The following is a 14,637-nucleotide window of genomic DNA, read 5'->3' on the forward strand; positions in this document are numbered from 1 at the left end:
GAGTTCCTTGACTGGCCATGCTAGGCAGGCAGTTTCTATCCACAGAAGAAGGAAGTGAAAGATCAGACAACAGATTTTCTTAAGTTTTCTTAACTTAAAGAGGCAAACCGATCATGCACACTATTAGGAAAACCCTAGGAAATATTCTGGCGTGTGGCCTTGCCGTGGAACCATCTACCAGCCCAGTGTGAGAGCTATTTGTAGAACTGCTGATATGCTGCTTTTGTGAAAACGATGGTATTTGTGGCCAGGTTCTGACAGTGTGTTGGGACCTTGTTTTTCTGATGAGCGTGGGACAAGTGCTCTGCATACTCTGGTAGCTGATTTAGTCTTGGGGCCTCTCTGACTGCACCGTTCATTTCAGCCGTCCTGAGGTGAGGCTACGTGGCCCTTATTTCTTGTTGTCGCCTATTCTCTTTCTGGAAAGCATTAACAATTCACACATTCATTTATTCACCAAATCCTTACTAAACTCTCATTGCGTCAAGCATTATTCTGGACACTGTGGATACAGTAGGGAAGAAACCACATGTATATCATACAAACATACACACATACATATATAATATATATTGTTACTATTTGGTGTAATATATATTATTATAGATACACATATATGTAACTATATATGTATCTACACATCCATACCTGTGTGTGTGTGTGTGTGTGTGTGTGTCTGTATGTGTGTGTGTGTATGTTTTACGCCTTGTGTTGGTTTCCTATTGCTGCTGTAACAAACTACCACAAACTTAGTGGCTTAAAACAGCAGCATAAATTTATTACCTTAAGGTTCTGGAGGTCAAAAATATAAAACAGATAGGCAGGGCTGCTTTCTCCTGGAGGCTTTAGGAGAGAAACCATTTCCATGCCTTGTCTAGCTTCTAGGGGCCACCCACATTCCTTGGTTTGTGGTCCCATCCTCCATGTTCAAAACCAAGAACACAGCCTCTTCCAGTCTCCCTCTATGTTCCTGTCATCTCACCCTCCTCACTCTGATGCCTTTGCCGCCCCCTTGTAAGACCCTGTGATTATCCCGAGCCTACCTACATTGTCCAGGACCCCCTCTCCATCCCAAGGTCCTTAACCCAAATACATCTACGAAGTTCCTTTTGCCATGTGTGGATTAGGGCATGAACATCTTTGTGGGGGGGGTGTGGTGTTGCCTCTTACAACCCTGGTGGAGATCATATTCTAGTAGGGCTATTATTTTAGCTTGGTTGGTCCGATGAGACCTGAAGGTGACATGAAGAGTCTTCAGGGAAGGGAGGGAGTCATGTAAATATCCAGACAAGAGAGTTCAGGCAGGTGGAATAGCATATGCAAAGGCCCTCCGATGGATGGAGTTTGGAGCATTTAAGCAAGGAGGCCAGTGTGGCTGGAGAGGAGGGACTGGAGTGAGTGGTAGTTTACAAGGACAGGGGCTGTACACTGGAGCCATGAGGCCTTTGTCCAACTGTGAGAACATTCTGCTTACCTGTTCCCCAGTAAGTTCACCCTTGTACCAAACCAAATTCTTCATACTGAAGTGAACTAGAGCAAGTCACATCTCTCTGTGGCAGTCACATCTCTCCTGGCACAGAGAGATGTGACTCTAAATATGTGGCTCTAAATATGTTTCAAGAGCATCACACTTGTTTCTTTTCCAGGCCAGATAGTTCCAGTTCTTTACATAGTCCTTATGCGGTGGTTTCCATTCATTCAGTAACGACTTGTTTGGGACCTGTAGCTGGGCACGTGTGTGCCTGTGGTACGCATGAGGGGTGAACATGGAGACAGATGAGATATGATATGGACTCTGGTGGCATTCAGTATACAGCAGAATTCTGGCCAGCCTGTTCTGGACAGACATTCAGTTGCTCAGATAATGGGCTTGCTTGTCCGCAGTAAAATAGGACCAGAACATTCCCTCTTGGGACCTGCACACTCTCATTGACATAATGTTGAAGCAGCTCCCTCTGCTCGGCCTGTTGCTGGGGAGAGAGATGAACTCTGTTTAGATCTAAGATGGGCTGTGTGAGGAAGCCTGGGAGAGACCACGGTGGGGACGCGGCTTTGTCCATCGCCCTGGTCTGCTCCTGGGTCTCTGTCCTCATCCCTCTCCCTGCCGCTGTTTCCTCTGATGAGCCTGCCTCCTCTGCTGCCCCGAGGAGCCCTCCTTTCCCCAAATCAGAGAGTTTGCCCTGAGGTTTAGGGTGCTCATGACCTCCTCTTGTCTGTCAGGAGCGGGTGTGTGGTCTGTGTGGGAATTTTGATGGCATCCAGAACAATGACTTCACCAGCAGCAGCCTCCAGGTGGAAGAGGACCCCGTGGACTTTGGAAATTCTTGGAAAGTGAACCCGCAGTGTGCCGACACCAGCAAAGTATGTCTGGGCTCTCCGCATGGCCTGGACCCCAGAGGCCTGCTTCCCAGAACGTCACCCTACCCCCAGTACTCTCATGGAGGCTGGGGGGGTTGTGGTAGGGTGTGGGGCGGTTTGAATGGCTGGGGTGGCAGGGCTGGCCAGGAGGGTCTCAGGGATCCTTCTGGGTTGATGGTTGGGGGTCTGTCTGTGTCCTCTTGCCCTGCCCATCAGGTGCCCCAGGACTCGCCTCCTGCTGTCTGCCATAACAACCTCATGAAGCAGGCGATGGTGGACTCCTCCTGCAGGATCCTCACCAGTGATATTTTCCAGGACTGCAACAGGCTGGTGAGGGCTGGTGGGGAATAGAGGCAAGAGAGCCCTGAGGGTTCGTCCCATGGCTTGGGCCCTTGGAGCATGAGCTTTGCCCTGTGGACGCAACCTCGGAGGCTTAGAAGGGACCTGTATCACGTCAGCTCTCTGGTCCCTTTCTTGGCTTCAGCCTGGGAGACAGAAAGCATGGTGGCTGGTGTAGGAGGAGAGTGACGCCCTGTGAATCATTTCTTCTTCTGCGCAAAGTGTAGCTCTTCTGGGCACCTGTCAGTGTTTCTCCTTGGGCCTTCATCTTAGGGCTTGTCCCCCCCCCCCGCCGCCCTCCCCCCCCCCGCAGGATCTTGTCTCCCGCATGAGAGCCAGGATTTCATCCTCCTGTTCCTGCTGCGTGTCCGGCCTGAGGAGGAACTCTTCTCAGGGCCGATACTCAGGGATTTTTGAGGCCTTGTTGAGACTTCTTTTCGGGTCTTTATCTCAAAGGGTGACAAGCAGTTCCCCCAAGTTGAATTCGTGTTCTGTCTCTGTGTGGGTGCCTGTGTGGGTCCGTGTGTGGTTACGTATGTACGTGCACACAGCCACATACATGCACGCTGCTCTGTGGCACCAACGTGGGAACATCTGGCCGAATTCCTGTACTCAGTGCTCCTTCTCCTGTCCTCTGATTTGTGGTCCCTGAGGATATGGCAAAGCTGGTTTGGGGGGATCCCTGGGCATCTGAGCTGGAGGAATGCCGAGAGCCTGGCAGCCAGGGAAATCGGGATTGTTGGAATGTCTTGGGAACAGTGACCCACTTAGTGTCGTTCCAGTCACAACTACCTTGGAGAAGGCCAGTGTGGGCAGCAGTGTGGGGGGTGGGGGCGAGGAAGGGGGAAGCGGTTTCTGTGGCTGAGGGTGGGTGGGGGGTGGGTAGGCTTGGGGGCAGAGTCCGGGGAGCCCAGGCCGGCCTGGCTGTCCGGGGAGTAGCCCCGCAGCACCGCAGTGAGGCAATGTAAGCAATCTGATGCGTCTCCTCCTTCGCTTTGCTGAATGGAGGCAAAGGAGGAAGGTGCCAGCTTGTACGTCTTTGTTTCGTGTAGAAACACGCAAATATCCATGAGGTTGGGAGTGGGTTATGGGAATGGCTGACAGGCTGAGCAGGTATGTGGAAAGATGGATCAAAAAGAATGTTCTGAAAAATTCTAAGGCACATTCCATTCTATGAAAGGCCAGCAGCACTCCTGTATCCAACTCTGCTTATTGGAGTCCAGATTAGAACTTGGGAATTATGCCTCTGTACCTACTCCCTGTTTGGGCCCCTGTCCAGCATGTCTCCTTCCAGCCAGAGGCCCCCATTGCCTGACTCTGGCCCCCAGAACATTCTCTCCCAGACCAAGAGCCCGAGTTCCTAAGTTCTGCCCAGGCCGAGGCCCACCCCAAGGTTCCCTTGCAGGTGGACCCTGAGCCATACCTGGACGTTTGCATCTACGACTCCTGCTCTTGCGAGTCCATTGGGGACTGCGCCTGCTTCTGTGACACCATTGCTGCTTACGCCCTTGTGTGTGCCCAGCACGGCAAGGTGGTGGCCTGGAGGACAGCCACATTGTGTCGTGAGTCCTGATGTCCCTCACGATCTTGGACACCCACCCTCCCCACTCATGAGTCTAGACCTTAAAGTGGGGTGTGGGAGGACTCCTTCGTGGGAGAGAAGACAGAGCTCCCGTATGGGGACCGATGGCCGAGGGCTGAGGGGAGTGAGCACATCAAGTGAGTCAGGAGGGACAGGGGGCAGCGACTGAAGACATTAATATCTAGAGAAATTCCAGAAGAGGGAGAAGATGGAGCAGTGATGAAGAGAAGCGGGAAGTCAATGTATTAATTACATTCCGTATCTTTTAATTAGATGCCAACGTGAGCAGGCAACGCACACATTTCTATAGAGTCTTCCTCGGGTGGGGGCAGCTAATTGTTTTTATATTGAAAACTGATTGAGAACGTTTGGTTCCTAGTTGGGTGCTTTATTTATCTTTTTAAAGATTCTTTAATTTGATTCTTTTAAAAGAATATTTATTTGAGAGAAGGAGAGTGAGCACGAGCAGGGGGAAGGAGGGAGAAGGGGAAGCAGACTCCCCACTGAGCAGGAAGCCCAATGCAGGACTCAATACCAGGACCCTGGGGCATTATTTTATCCCAAAGCAGATGCTTAACCAACTGAGCCACCCAGACACCCCTGATTAGGTGCTTAAAACATCAACAGCCTCAAATATTAGTGACTGCCCTGGCTGCTTAGTTCCCCACCATCACCATTGCCTCCCCCAGGGCCATGGACCCCACGGGTCTCTCCACCGTCTCTTTGGGGGACTTGGGTGCAGGCCTGGCTTCTCAGGTTGCACAGACTAAGGTTGTGTTCTGTTTCCACAGCCCAGAACTGTGAGGAGAGGAACCTCCACGAGAATGGGTATGAGTGCGAGTGGCGTTATAACAGCTGTGCCCCTGCCTGTCCCATCACGTGTCAGCACCCTGAGCCACTGGCATGCCCTGTGCAGTGTGTTGAAGGCTGCCATGCACACTGCCCTCCAGGTAAGGCACCTGCCCCGTGGTCGGGACTGGCGGGAAGGCTGGGCTGGGCTGTCAGGAAGGGTTCCTCCCCCGGGGGTCCTCCTCTGCCCTGCCCAGCGCTGCCCTGTCCCTGTCCCTGCCACCCTGGGCTCTGCTTCTAGGTGCCCTTTCAATCAAGCCAGGCCAGCCATGGTTTTGTCAGGCTGAGATCCTGCACGGGGCTTGTGCACCCCTATTTATAGGTTTTTCACCGAGAGCATGTTCTGATAGAATGTTCTGCAAGGATGGGAAAGTTCTGCTGCACTGTGGCTGCTGTGTCTGAAAAATTGAATTTTCAGTTTTGTTTAATGTCAGCTCACATTTTAATTTAACTAGTGGCCTGTGGCAACTACTTTAGGGGGTAGCACAGATGTGGAGTAATTAGCTATATTCTTTGCTGGCATGAAATGGCCCTTGGAGAGAAGATTTCATTTGTCTTGAGGCTTGGGTGTGGTGAGAGAGGTTGAAGGAATACCCCTTCCTGGTCTGGCAGAGAGATGAATCAAGGCCCAAAGAAGGAAAGTTCCTCCCTCGGTGGTGAGATGCCCCTTGAGGGAGGAAGGCAGAGCGAGCCTCCAGGACCGGTCCCTGTAGTTAAAACCGAGTCTTCCTTGTGTGAAAGGCGAGAGTTTTGGCTGCTAACAAGGGATGTGTCATGCAGGGAAAATCCTAGATGAGCTTTTGCAGACCTGCATCGACCCTGAAGACTGTCCTGTGTGTGAGGTGGCTGGTCGTCGCTTGGCCCCGGGAAAGAAGATTACCTTGAACCCGGATGACCCTGAGCACTGCCAGATTTGGTAATACAGATCCTCTGGTATTGGAAGGAAAGAGTCTTACTGTCTTCTCTGGGTCCTGCTCAGAGGTGGTTGTGTGGGGATGAACTCTGCTATGTGAATTGAGAAGTTGAATGCTGAGTTTATTTTGTTTCTAGAGTCTGCTTCTCTTTCTTTAAGGACAGGTCCCATTGCTTTGCAAGAAAACACCTCTTAAGAGGCTGGGGTTTTGGGCCTCTTCTCACTTAAGAAAGGTGGTCCTTATTGCTCCTGGAGGTCACATCTAGCCCAAATACAGGTGCCTCTGGGAGTCAAATTTTTTTTTTTTTTTTTTTTTTTTTTTACTCAGAGCCCCAACTGCTCCATGTGACTTAAACCCCTTGGGGCCACAGCTGAGGTCCCCGAATGGGGCTTTCGTGTTTGGGAGGGAAGACACTCATCATGGCACCCCAGGCTCCCACTTGGATTGCCTCTGAGCACTGGCCTTTAGGGAAGTGAGAAGAAGTCCTTAGGGCAGGCTGTGAGCTTTCTGGAGCTCTGCTCCCAAGTTGGGAGCATGTATTCAGACCTCGAGGTATTTAATACCACACCCTGACACTGATGGAACCTTATGGGAACTTGAACTCGAGAACTTAAATTTTCTGGCGAAGGGCTGTGGCCACAGCTGCCAGAATCAGACCCCACCACCGCCATCTGTACAAACAATGGGGAACACTGCCTGGGGTAAATTTTCTAGCAGACACAGGAACCTAGAAAGTCTGTCACTCACACATTGTTGACCAGGGATTGAAGCAATAAATCGTGTGGGCCACAGGGAAGTAGGAATTAACTTCCTGGTAAGATCCTGCCAGCCTACCTTCCCCATGTTGAAACAGAGGCTGTAAGGAATAAAGAAGGGGGTGAACCCAACACTGGTTTGGGGTTCTGAGCCACACAGGCATGAGAGCTTAGAGCCCTCTCCCAACCTCCTTCTGCTGGCCTGTGGGGAGGGGCAGCTGCCAGGGAGCAGACTTTGGCTTCATACAGCTGTGGGTAGTAATTCCAAAGCAGGCTGGGGACATCACCTGGGAGGCAAGCCATGGGGACCCTTCTCAGGGCTCAGGGCACTGTGGCCTCTCAACTTTACTGTGGGTGCTGAAGGCAAGTTGCTTTGAAGGCAGAGTGTACAAGTAGGAGAAGGTCTTTGTGGGTCTGTGGGTTTCTCTCATAGGGCAACTTGGTTTTCACCATGGTCTGGCATACTTTGCCATTTCTAGGACACTGGTGAGGAGTGACCAGAAGGGACTGGAAGCTTGGCCTGGTAGTGTCAGAATTTATGTGAGGGCAAAGGCTCTGCCACAGGCTTGGGGTATGTGCTTGGGGCTGGGCGCAGGGTCTAGGTGCTCCCTAGCACATGACAGGTGCTCACCATGTGGTTGTTGGAGGAATGAAAGAATGAGCCACTGTTTTCCCCCTAATATCTAGACCTTCATGAATACAATTTCCATCTTTATTCTGGGATAAAGTTGGGATTTTGAATCTTTGTTCATCTTCTGAAAATGTTTTCACTCCACTTTTTCCTGTTTTTCTTAAGGCACAATGTATTAAACATGGTACGAAATTAATTCAGCTTAAATTCTGGTACAATAAATACCGTAAAGCATTTATCTTCAATAGGACATTCACATGCCCTGGCCAGCATCAACATTTTAGAGCAGTATTTGTTTTTGGAGACCCTTGCAAGAGAGTTCGGATTACAATTAAATATTTATCCTGCTAGAGGTATAGGTTGAGAAGACATTGACTTTGGATGGCTGTGAGGATGGCCTAGAAGCAAGAAGGGTTCTTTCTTGGGTATGACAAGGGATTAGAGCTTTGGCTTCTAGAATAAAGGGAGGTCTTTGCTGTATGTGCACAGGTGCTCTTTGGGGACCTTTGTTAAAAAATGTTGGGTCCCTTGGGTGGGGAGTGGTCCATGGGAGCCCAGTTCAGGTAGGCCAGGCAGGTTGTTCTACAGGAAGGCTTGGAAGGGTTCTAGATAAGGTCAAGAAGTGCCCAGAGGTTCTCCCTCAGCCATATCTGGTCTTCTCTCTCCACCGCAGTCATTGCAAGGGCGTCAACCTCACCTGTGAGGCCTGCAGGGAGCCTGGAGGCCTCGTGGTGCCCCCCACGGAAGGCCCCATTGGCTCTCCCACCCCGTATGTGGAGGACACCCCCGAGCCGCCCCTCCACGACTTCTACTGCAGCCGGCTTCTGGACCTGGTTTTCCTGCTAGATGGCTCCTCCAAGCTGTCTGAGGGCGAGTTCCAAGTGCTGAAGGTCTTTGTGGTGGGCATGATGGAGCGTCTGCACATCTCCCAGAAGCGCATCCGCGTGGCCGTGGTGGAGTACCACGACGGCTCCCACGCCTACCTCGAGCTCCAGGACCGGAAGCGGCCCTCAGAGCTGCGGCGCATTGCCAGCCAAGTGAGGTATGTGGGCAGCGAGGTGGCCTCCACCAGCGAGGTCCTCAAGTACACGCTGTTCCAGATCTTCGGCAAGATCGACCGCCCCGAAGCATCCCGCATCGCCCTGCTCCTCATGGCCAGCCAGGAGCCCCCGAAGCTGGCCCGCAATCTGGTCCGCTATGTGCAGGGCCTGAAGAAGAAGAAAGTCATCGTGATCCCCGTGGGCATCGGGCCCCATGTCAACCTCAAGCAGATCCGCAACATCGAGAAGCAGGCCCCCGAGAACAAGGCCTTCGTGCTCAGTGGTGTGGACGAGCTGGAGCAGCGGAGGGACGAGATTATCAGCTACCTGTGTGACCTGGCCCCTGAAGCACCCCGCCCTACCCAGCAGCCCCCTGTGTTGCCAGTCACTGTGGGTCCGGAGCTCTTGGGGGCGCCATCGTCGGGACCCAGAAGGAACTCCATGGTTCTGGATGTGGTGTTCATCCTGGAAGGCTCAGACAAAATTGGAGAGGCCAACTTCAACAAGAGCAGGGACTTCATGGAGGAGGTGATCCGGCGGATGGACGTGAGCCAGGACGGTGTCCATGTCACGGTGCTGCAGTACTCCTACGCCGTGGCCGTGGAGTACACCTTCAGCAAGGCCCAGTCCAAGGGTGAGGTCCTGCAGCACGTGCGGGAGATCCGATTCCGGGGCGGCAACAGGACCAACACCGGGCTGGCCCTGCAGTACCTGTCTGAGCACAGCTTCTCCGTCAACCAGGGGGACCGGGAGCAGGTCCCTAACCTGGTCTACATGGTCACGGGAAACCCCGCCTCTGATGAGATCAAGCGGATGCCTGGAGACATCCAGGTGGTGCCCATCGGAGTGGGCCCTCACGCCAACCCGCAGGAGCTGGAGAGGATTAGCTGGCCCAGTGCCCCCATCCTCATTCAGGACTTTGAAAGGCTCCCCCGAGAGGCCCCTAATTTGGTGCTGCAGAGGTGCTGCTCCGGAGAGGGGCCGCAGCCCCCCATCCCTGTCCCCAGCCCAGGTAGGTGGGCACCTTGCCCTATGTGCGGGCTGCCGAGGGCGGGCGGAGCTGCAGTTCTTGGGTTCTGACCCTGCTTCCCTGCTCTGTGCCTTCAGTCAAACCTGGCCTGTAGAGTGCCTTGTTTCCTCACCTGCCAGCCAGGGGGATGCATCAGTGATCCTTTTGTGGGGGTGGAGGGACATATTTTCTTACTGAGTGTGATTGTAAATTCAAAGGTTACACGAGGCTGTTGTTACAATGTAAACAATGTCAAGGATACAGAATGAAAGATAAAAGTCTTGCTTTATCATGCAGCCTCATCCATACCCAGCCCACTCCTTGCTTTGGAGGTAACCAGTTACATGGGGTGACTCTCAGCTTTGACCACGTGGGGCGGATAAAAGCACTCCTAGTAGCTGGTTATCTTTGGGGCAAGACCAGGAAGTTAGGTGACAGGTTTGAGTTTCAAATTCTGGAACCCTTAGTTTGAAATTCAACTCTTGCCACTTACCAGCTGGTTAATTTGGAACAACTTACTGTTGGTAATAATTTTGGGGTCGCTTTGAGTGAGCATCTATGTGTAATACTCTGCTCATGTGTAAAATGGAGATAACAACAGTGCTTGTAAAATGCTTAGAACAGTACCCAGCACATAGACAAGGGCTCAAAAGCTGATTACCACCAGAGCTATGTGACTGCCTTCGTATCTAAAGCTAATGTCTAATTGGGTCCCAGTTCTTGAGCATAGGAGTGTTCAAGACATTCTTTGGGGTGTTTGAGACTATCCCAGAATAATTAACTTCTTTTTTTCCCCCCAAAGAGCTTTATTGTTTTTTTCTAATTGAAGTGTAATTAACACACAGTATTATATTAGTTTCAAGTGTACCACATAGTGACTCAATAATTCTAGACATTTCTCAGTGCTCATCACGATGAGTGTGCTTTTAATCCCCCGAGAGCACAGAAGTTCGTCCCCCAGCCCTCGGCGGCCACTCCGTCTCCTTTAGCCATCCATCTCCCTGCTGTGCCGCTCTGGTATTTTGCTCAGTTCTAGAAGAGTTGCAGTCTCCAGTTACCGAGGGAGCCGATGTCTCTCGCTTTCATCTCTAGGTATATAAACTGCCTTTGAGTGGACTTGGAGTCTTTCCAATGTGTCCAGACCTGGGGCACGCGTGGGCCTCTCTCGCTCCTCCCCGGCCTGTGTTCTCACTGTGCGGGACCAACAGAGACACCCTCTCCTTCATGGTTCCGCACAGTGGGCAGCATCCTGCTCACCCTTGGATGTACTGGGTGCTGCGGGGGGCCTGGTGCCAGCCCCCCTGCTGGCCCCTGTGTATTCCCCCTCTGCTCTCTTGGCAGACTGCAGCCAGCCCCTGGACGTGGCCCTCCTCCTGGACGGCTCCTCCAGCTTTCCCACTTCTTACTTTGAGGAGATGAAGAGTTTCGCCAAGGCTTTCATTTCCAGAGCTAATATAGGTGAGTGATGTCCCGGGTGGTGCATCCTGGGGGTCCCCACCCGATCCAGAGTGTGATTCCCACATTGTCTTTCCCGACAGGGCCCCAGCTCACGCAGGTCTCAGTGCTGCAGTATGGGAGCACCACCACTGCTGCCGTGCCGTGGAACGTGGCCTACGAGAAAGCCCATCTCCTGAGCCACGTGGACGTCATGCAACGGGAAGGAGGCCTCAGCCACATCGGTAATCTGCCACAGTGGCCAGGAACTCCATCCGGTCTTAACTCCTGGCATCTGGGACCGAGTGACCTTGGCCGGTCCCTTGGCTCATTGGGCTAGTTTCCTTTCCGGGAAAGCACGCAGGCCTTGCTGCTCTTCCGCATCTCCGCGTGTGTATCCCTTCCTCTGAATTGTTTCCTTCTGACCACCTAAGGAACTGCCATGAGATGGGCTGCCTGACATTCCTGCAGTCGGGACTAACTTGGCGTGGTCTGTTTTCCACCGGCAGGGGGTGCTTTGGACTATGCTGTGCGGTACATCACCTCTGAAGTGCATGGTGCCCGGCCCGGAGCCTCGAAGGCGGTGGTCATCGTTGTCACCGACGTCTCCGCAGATTCGGTGGAGGCTGCAGCCGATGCCGCCACATCCAACCGTAAGTGTCTGGTGTTCAATGCCGAGACTCTCCTGGACCCCTAGAGCACCAAGAGTGGGCCCGGGGGTGGGGGTGCTTCCGGGTGCTTCCGGATGGTTATGAGTGCTACAGAGCCCCCCGTGGCCTGGTTTCAAACAGCAGGAAGTGGCCCAATCCCCGTGTTCCTTGGAAACCTGACAGTAATAAATATGCATCTGTCCTTCATTGATCTTTATGCTTTCTACTGTGACCCATAATTTCTCCACATTTTCCCTGTGCATCCAGGGCTGGGTCAGACTGCCACACCTTTCCTTTCTGAGGTGGTGTCCTTGCTCTGTCCCCACTCTCACCATGTCTGAGGCCAGAGTAACTCATTATGGGGCCGTGGGAACCATCAACCTTAACAGGCATGGGCGGGGTGCTGGTTGGACAAGAGAAAGGAAGCAGCTTCAGGAAAGGGACAGGTGTGGGCATGACCCAGCCTTGGTGCAGCCATGCGAACCTGTGCTGTGAGTGGCTATGGAACATGAGCCAGGGCAGGTGACATCATGCCCAGGGAGGCCCAGGTGAGTGGAATCATGTTAAGTCCTCGCGCATCCTTCAAAACCCTGCTCTGGAGTTGTCTTTGCTCTGATGTCTTCCTAAGAGAGTTCTTTACTCTCTTTTCTGTGTCTCATCTGAACAACTAGCAGGAGCAAGTCACACTGTGTTTGTTGGTTGCATAGCTGTTTCTCACCAAACCTGGGGGTCTTGGAAGGCCAGAGCAACAGCTTGCTTATTTTCCTGTATCTGTGTATGGTGCACAAAAAAGGAGGCCATCTAATGTTTGTTGAATGAATGAAGGGGAGTTTATAAAATTGATTATTTTAGGGAAAAGAACTCTAAAAGGAAAAGGATATACATTTGGGTGATACAATGAGCTGATAAGAATGGAAAAGTTGCTGGTAGAAAATCAGCTCAAACCTTAAGCCAACTGCAAATACCTAGAACTTTCTGGAGAACTGAATTGGGGAATTTCAGGATAGAGACACCACTTCTCTAGTATCATGAATCCCAAGAAAGACTTTCGTCTGGAAGGGAAACAGTTGGAGTCTGGGAGAAAAAGACATGCTCTAGGGAAAGTCATTTAACTGTTCAGAGCCTCAGTTTTTCTTCAGTCAATGGGCACGTACATACTCTGGGCTCAGGCCTGTGACGTTTTCTCATCTCTTCTTACACGCATGCCCTGGCTGGTCTCATTCAGTGTCATGCGTCTAAAGCCATTCATACACCACTGACCTCAATATTCCTGTCTCCCATCTGGATCTCTTGCCTCAACTCCATCTTGATGTTCTAAAGAGAAACTCATCATAAACCAAATTCACATCTGAATCTCCTTCCATAGGTTTTCCCATCTTAGACAATGGCAGCTCTGTCCTTTAGCTGCTCAGACGAAAACCTCAGCATCTGGGATTCCTCCTTCTCTCTGAGACCCCTGTCCGATCCATTTACAAACTATAGCTCTGCCTTCAGAATAGATTGAGAATCCCACCCTGCCAGACCACGCCCACCACTGCCCCCTCTGTCTTCCACCTGGACTGTTGTAAGAGCTTTCTGATGGAACCCCAGCTGCTGCCCCCTGTAGTTCATCATCAACATAGCAGCTATAGGGACCCTTTAAAAATGGGTCATCCCAGGGGCTCTTGGGTGGCTCAGTCGGTTAAGGGCCCAACTTTTGATTTCAGCACAGGTCATGATCTCAGGGTTGTGGGATCGAGCCCCATGTCTGGCGCCATGCTCAGTGCAGAGTCTGCTTGAGATTCTCTCTCTCCCTCTCCTACCCCTCTCCTGCCCCTCCCCCCTCTAAAATAAACAAATCTTGAAAAAACTTGGTCAGCCCATGTCACTCCTCAGCTCCATAGTCTTGGCTGGCTTCTCATTTCATTCAGAGAACATGTTATGTCCTTATGTGTCGTATGAAGCTTTGCATGGTCTGTGCCCCACTCCCTCTCTTACTCGCTCTGCTCCCACCACCCCAGAACATGCACTCATACTTGCGCTCACTCTTCCCTCTGCTTGGGATATTCTCGAGGCTCCTTCAGTCCTTACTTCAGGTCTGGTCTCTTCACCAAATGCTTCTCCAGCCACCTTGCGAGAAACAGTAATTCCCACTCCTACCCCTGGGCACTCCCATTCTCATATCCCATTTTGTTTTTCTCCTAAGCACTCATACGTATCTGAAACACGGGGTACTTACTTATTTTTGGGTTTGGCGTCTGTCTCTGCCCAGTGTGAGGTCCATAAAGACAGGGACTTCATCTGCTCAGCTCACTGCATCCCCATTGTTTAGAATCGTGCCTGACAGAGTGGCGTCATTAATGTTGGTTGACTGACTGAATGTCTTGTTCCCAGGGTCAGTTTATGTGACCCATCTGGAAAACACAAGGCTCTGTACAGATGTTGGGTACAGCTGTCCATTTGGGTCCCAGCTGACCAAAGCAGATTGACACAGACCCTTTCTCGTTCCTCTGCTAACCCCAGGAGTGACTGTGTTTCCCATTGGAATTGGGGATCGGTATGATGAGGCCCAGCTTAGGAGGCTGGCAGGCCCAAACGCTGGCTCCAATGTGCTGAGGCTCCAGCGAATCGAAGACCTTTCCACCATGGCCACCCTGGGAAATTCCTTCTTCCACAAGCTATGCTCTGGTGAGTCTCCTCATGCTTTTCTTACCCCCTCGTAACACAAAAACAAAACCCATTCTAAAGACCTGAGGTTGGCCAGGTAGGCTCTGGCCTTGATCAAGACTGCTACATAGACCAGGACCTTTAAGTCCCTGCTCATGGAAAGTTCATACGACAAATGCCCAAGGGCTACCAGAAAGTTTTCTGGGCATAGCCCTCCTCCCGTCCTAACTGTCCATCAAGACTTCAGCAGAGACAGCCCATGCTTACTGGCGCAGTGATCTTAGACAAAGAAGTGTAAGACAAAAGCAGGGAAACCCAGCACCCCACAGACCAGGGTCTTCTTCCCCACTCTCTATATTCACCCTCAGCACGCGTATACAGGGCCTTAGGGAAAGCGCAAAGTAAAATCTAATATCAAAGTACCATAGTT

General features: G+C 51.8%; 1 protein-coding gene across 1 annotated transcript in view; it reads left to right on the forward strand.

Annotated features, from left to right (window-relative positions):
• VWF (von Willebrand factor) overlaps positions 1–14,637 on the forward strand; it is a 133,899-nt gene that overhangs the window by 78,633 nt on the left and 40,629 nt on the right. The window contains exons 23-32 of the mRNA XM_059403765.1: positions 2,221–2,361; positions 2,575–2,688; positions 4,103–4,259; positions 5,071–5,229; positions 5,909–6,044; positions 8,102–9,480; positions 10,819–10,935; positions 11,016–11,156; positions 11,421–11,564; positions 14,064–14,228. Of these exons, the coding sequence (XP_059259748.1) occupies positions 2,221–2,361; positions 2,575–2,688; positions 4,103–4,259; positions 5,071–5,229; positions 5,909–6,044; positions 8,102–9,480; positions 10,819–10,935; positions 11,016–11,156; positions 11,421–11,564; positions 14,064–14,228 (2,653 nt within the window). The remainder of the gene's footprint in view (positions 1–2,220; positions 2,362–2,574; positions 2,689–4,102; positions 4,260–5,070; positions 5,230–5,908; positions 6,045–8,101; positions 9,481–10,818; positions 10,936–11,015; positions 11,157–11,420; positions 11,565–14,063; positions 14,229–14,637) is intronic.

The sequence above is a fragment of the Mustela nigripes genome, chromosome 6 (assembly GCF_022355385.1).
Source record: "Mustela nigripes isolate SB6536 chromosome 6, MUSNIG.SB6536, whole genome shotgun sequence".
Lineage (NCBI taxonomy): Eukaryota > Metazoa > Chordata > Mammalia > Carnivora > Mustelidae > Mustela > Mustela nigripes.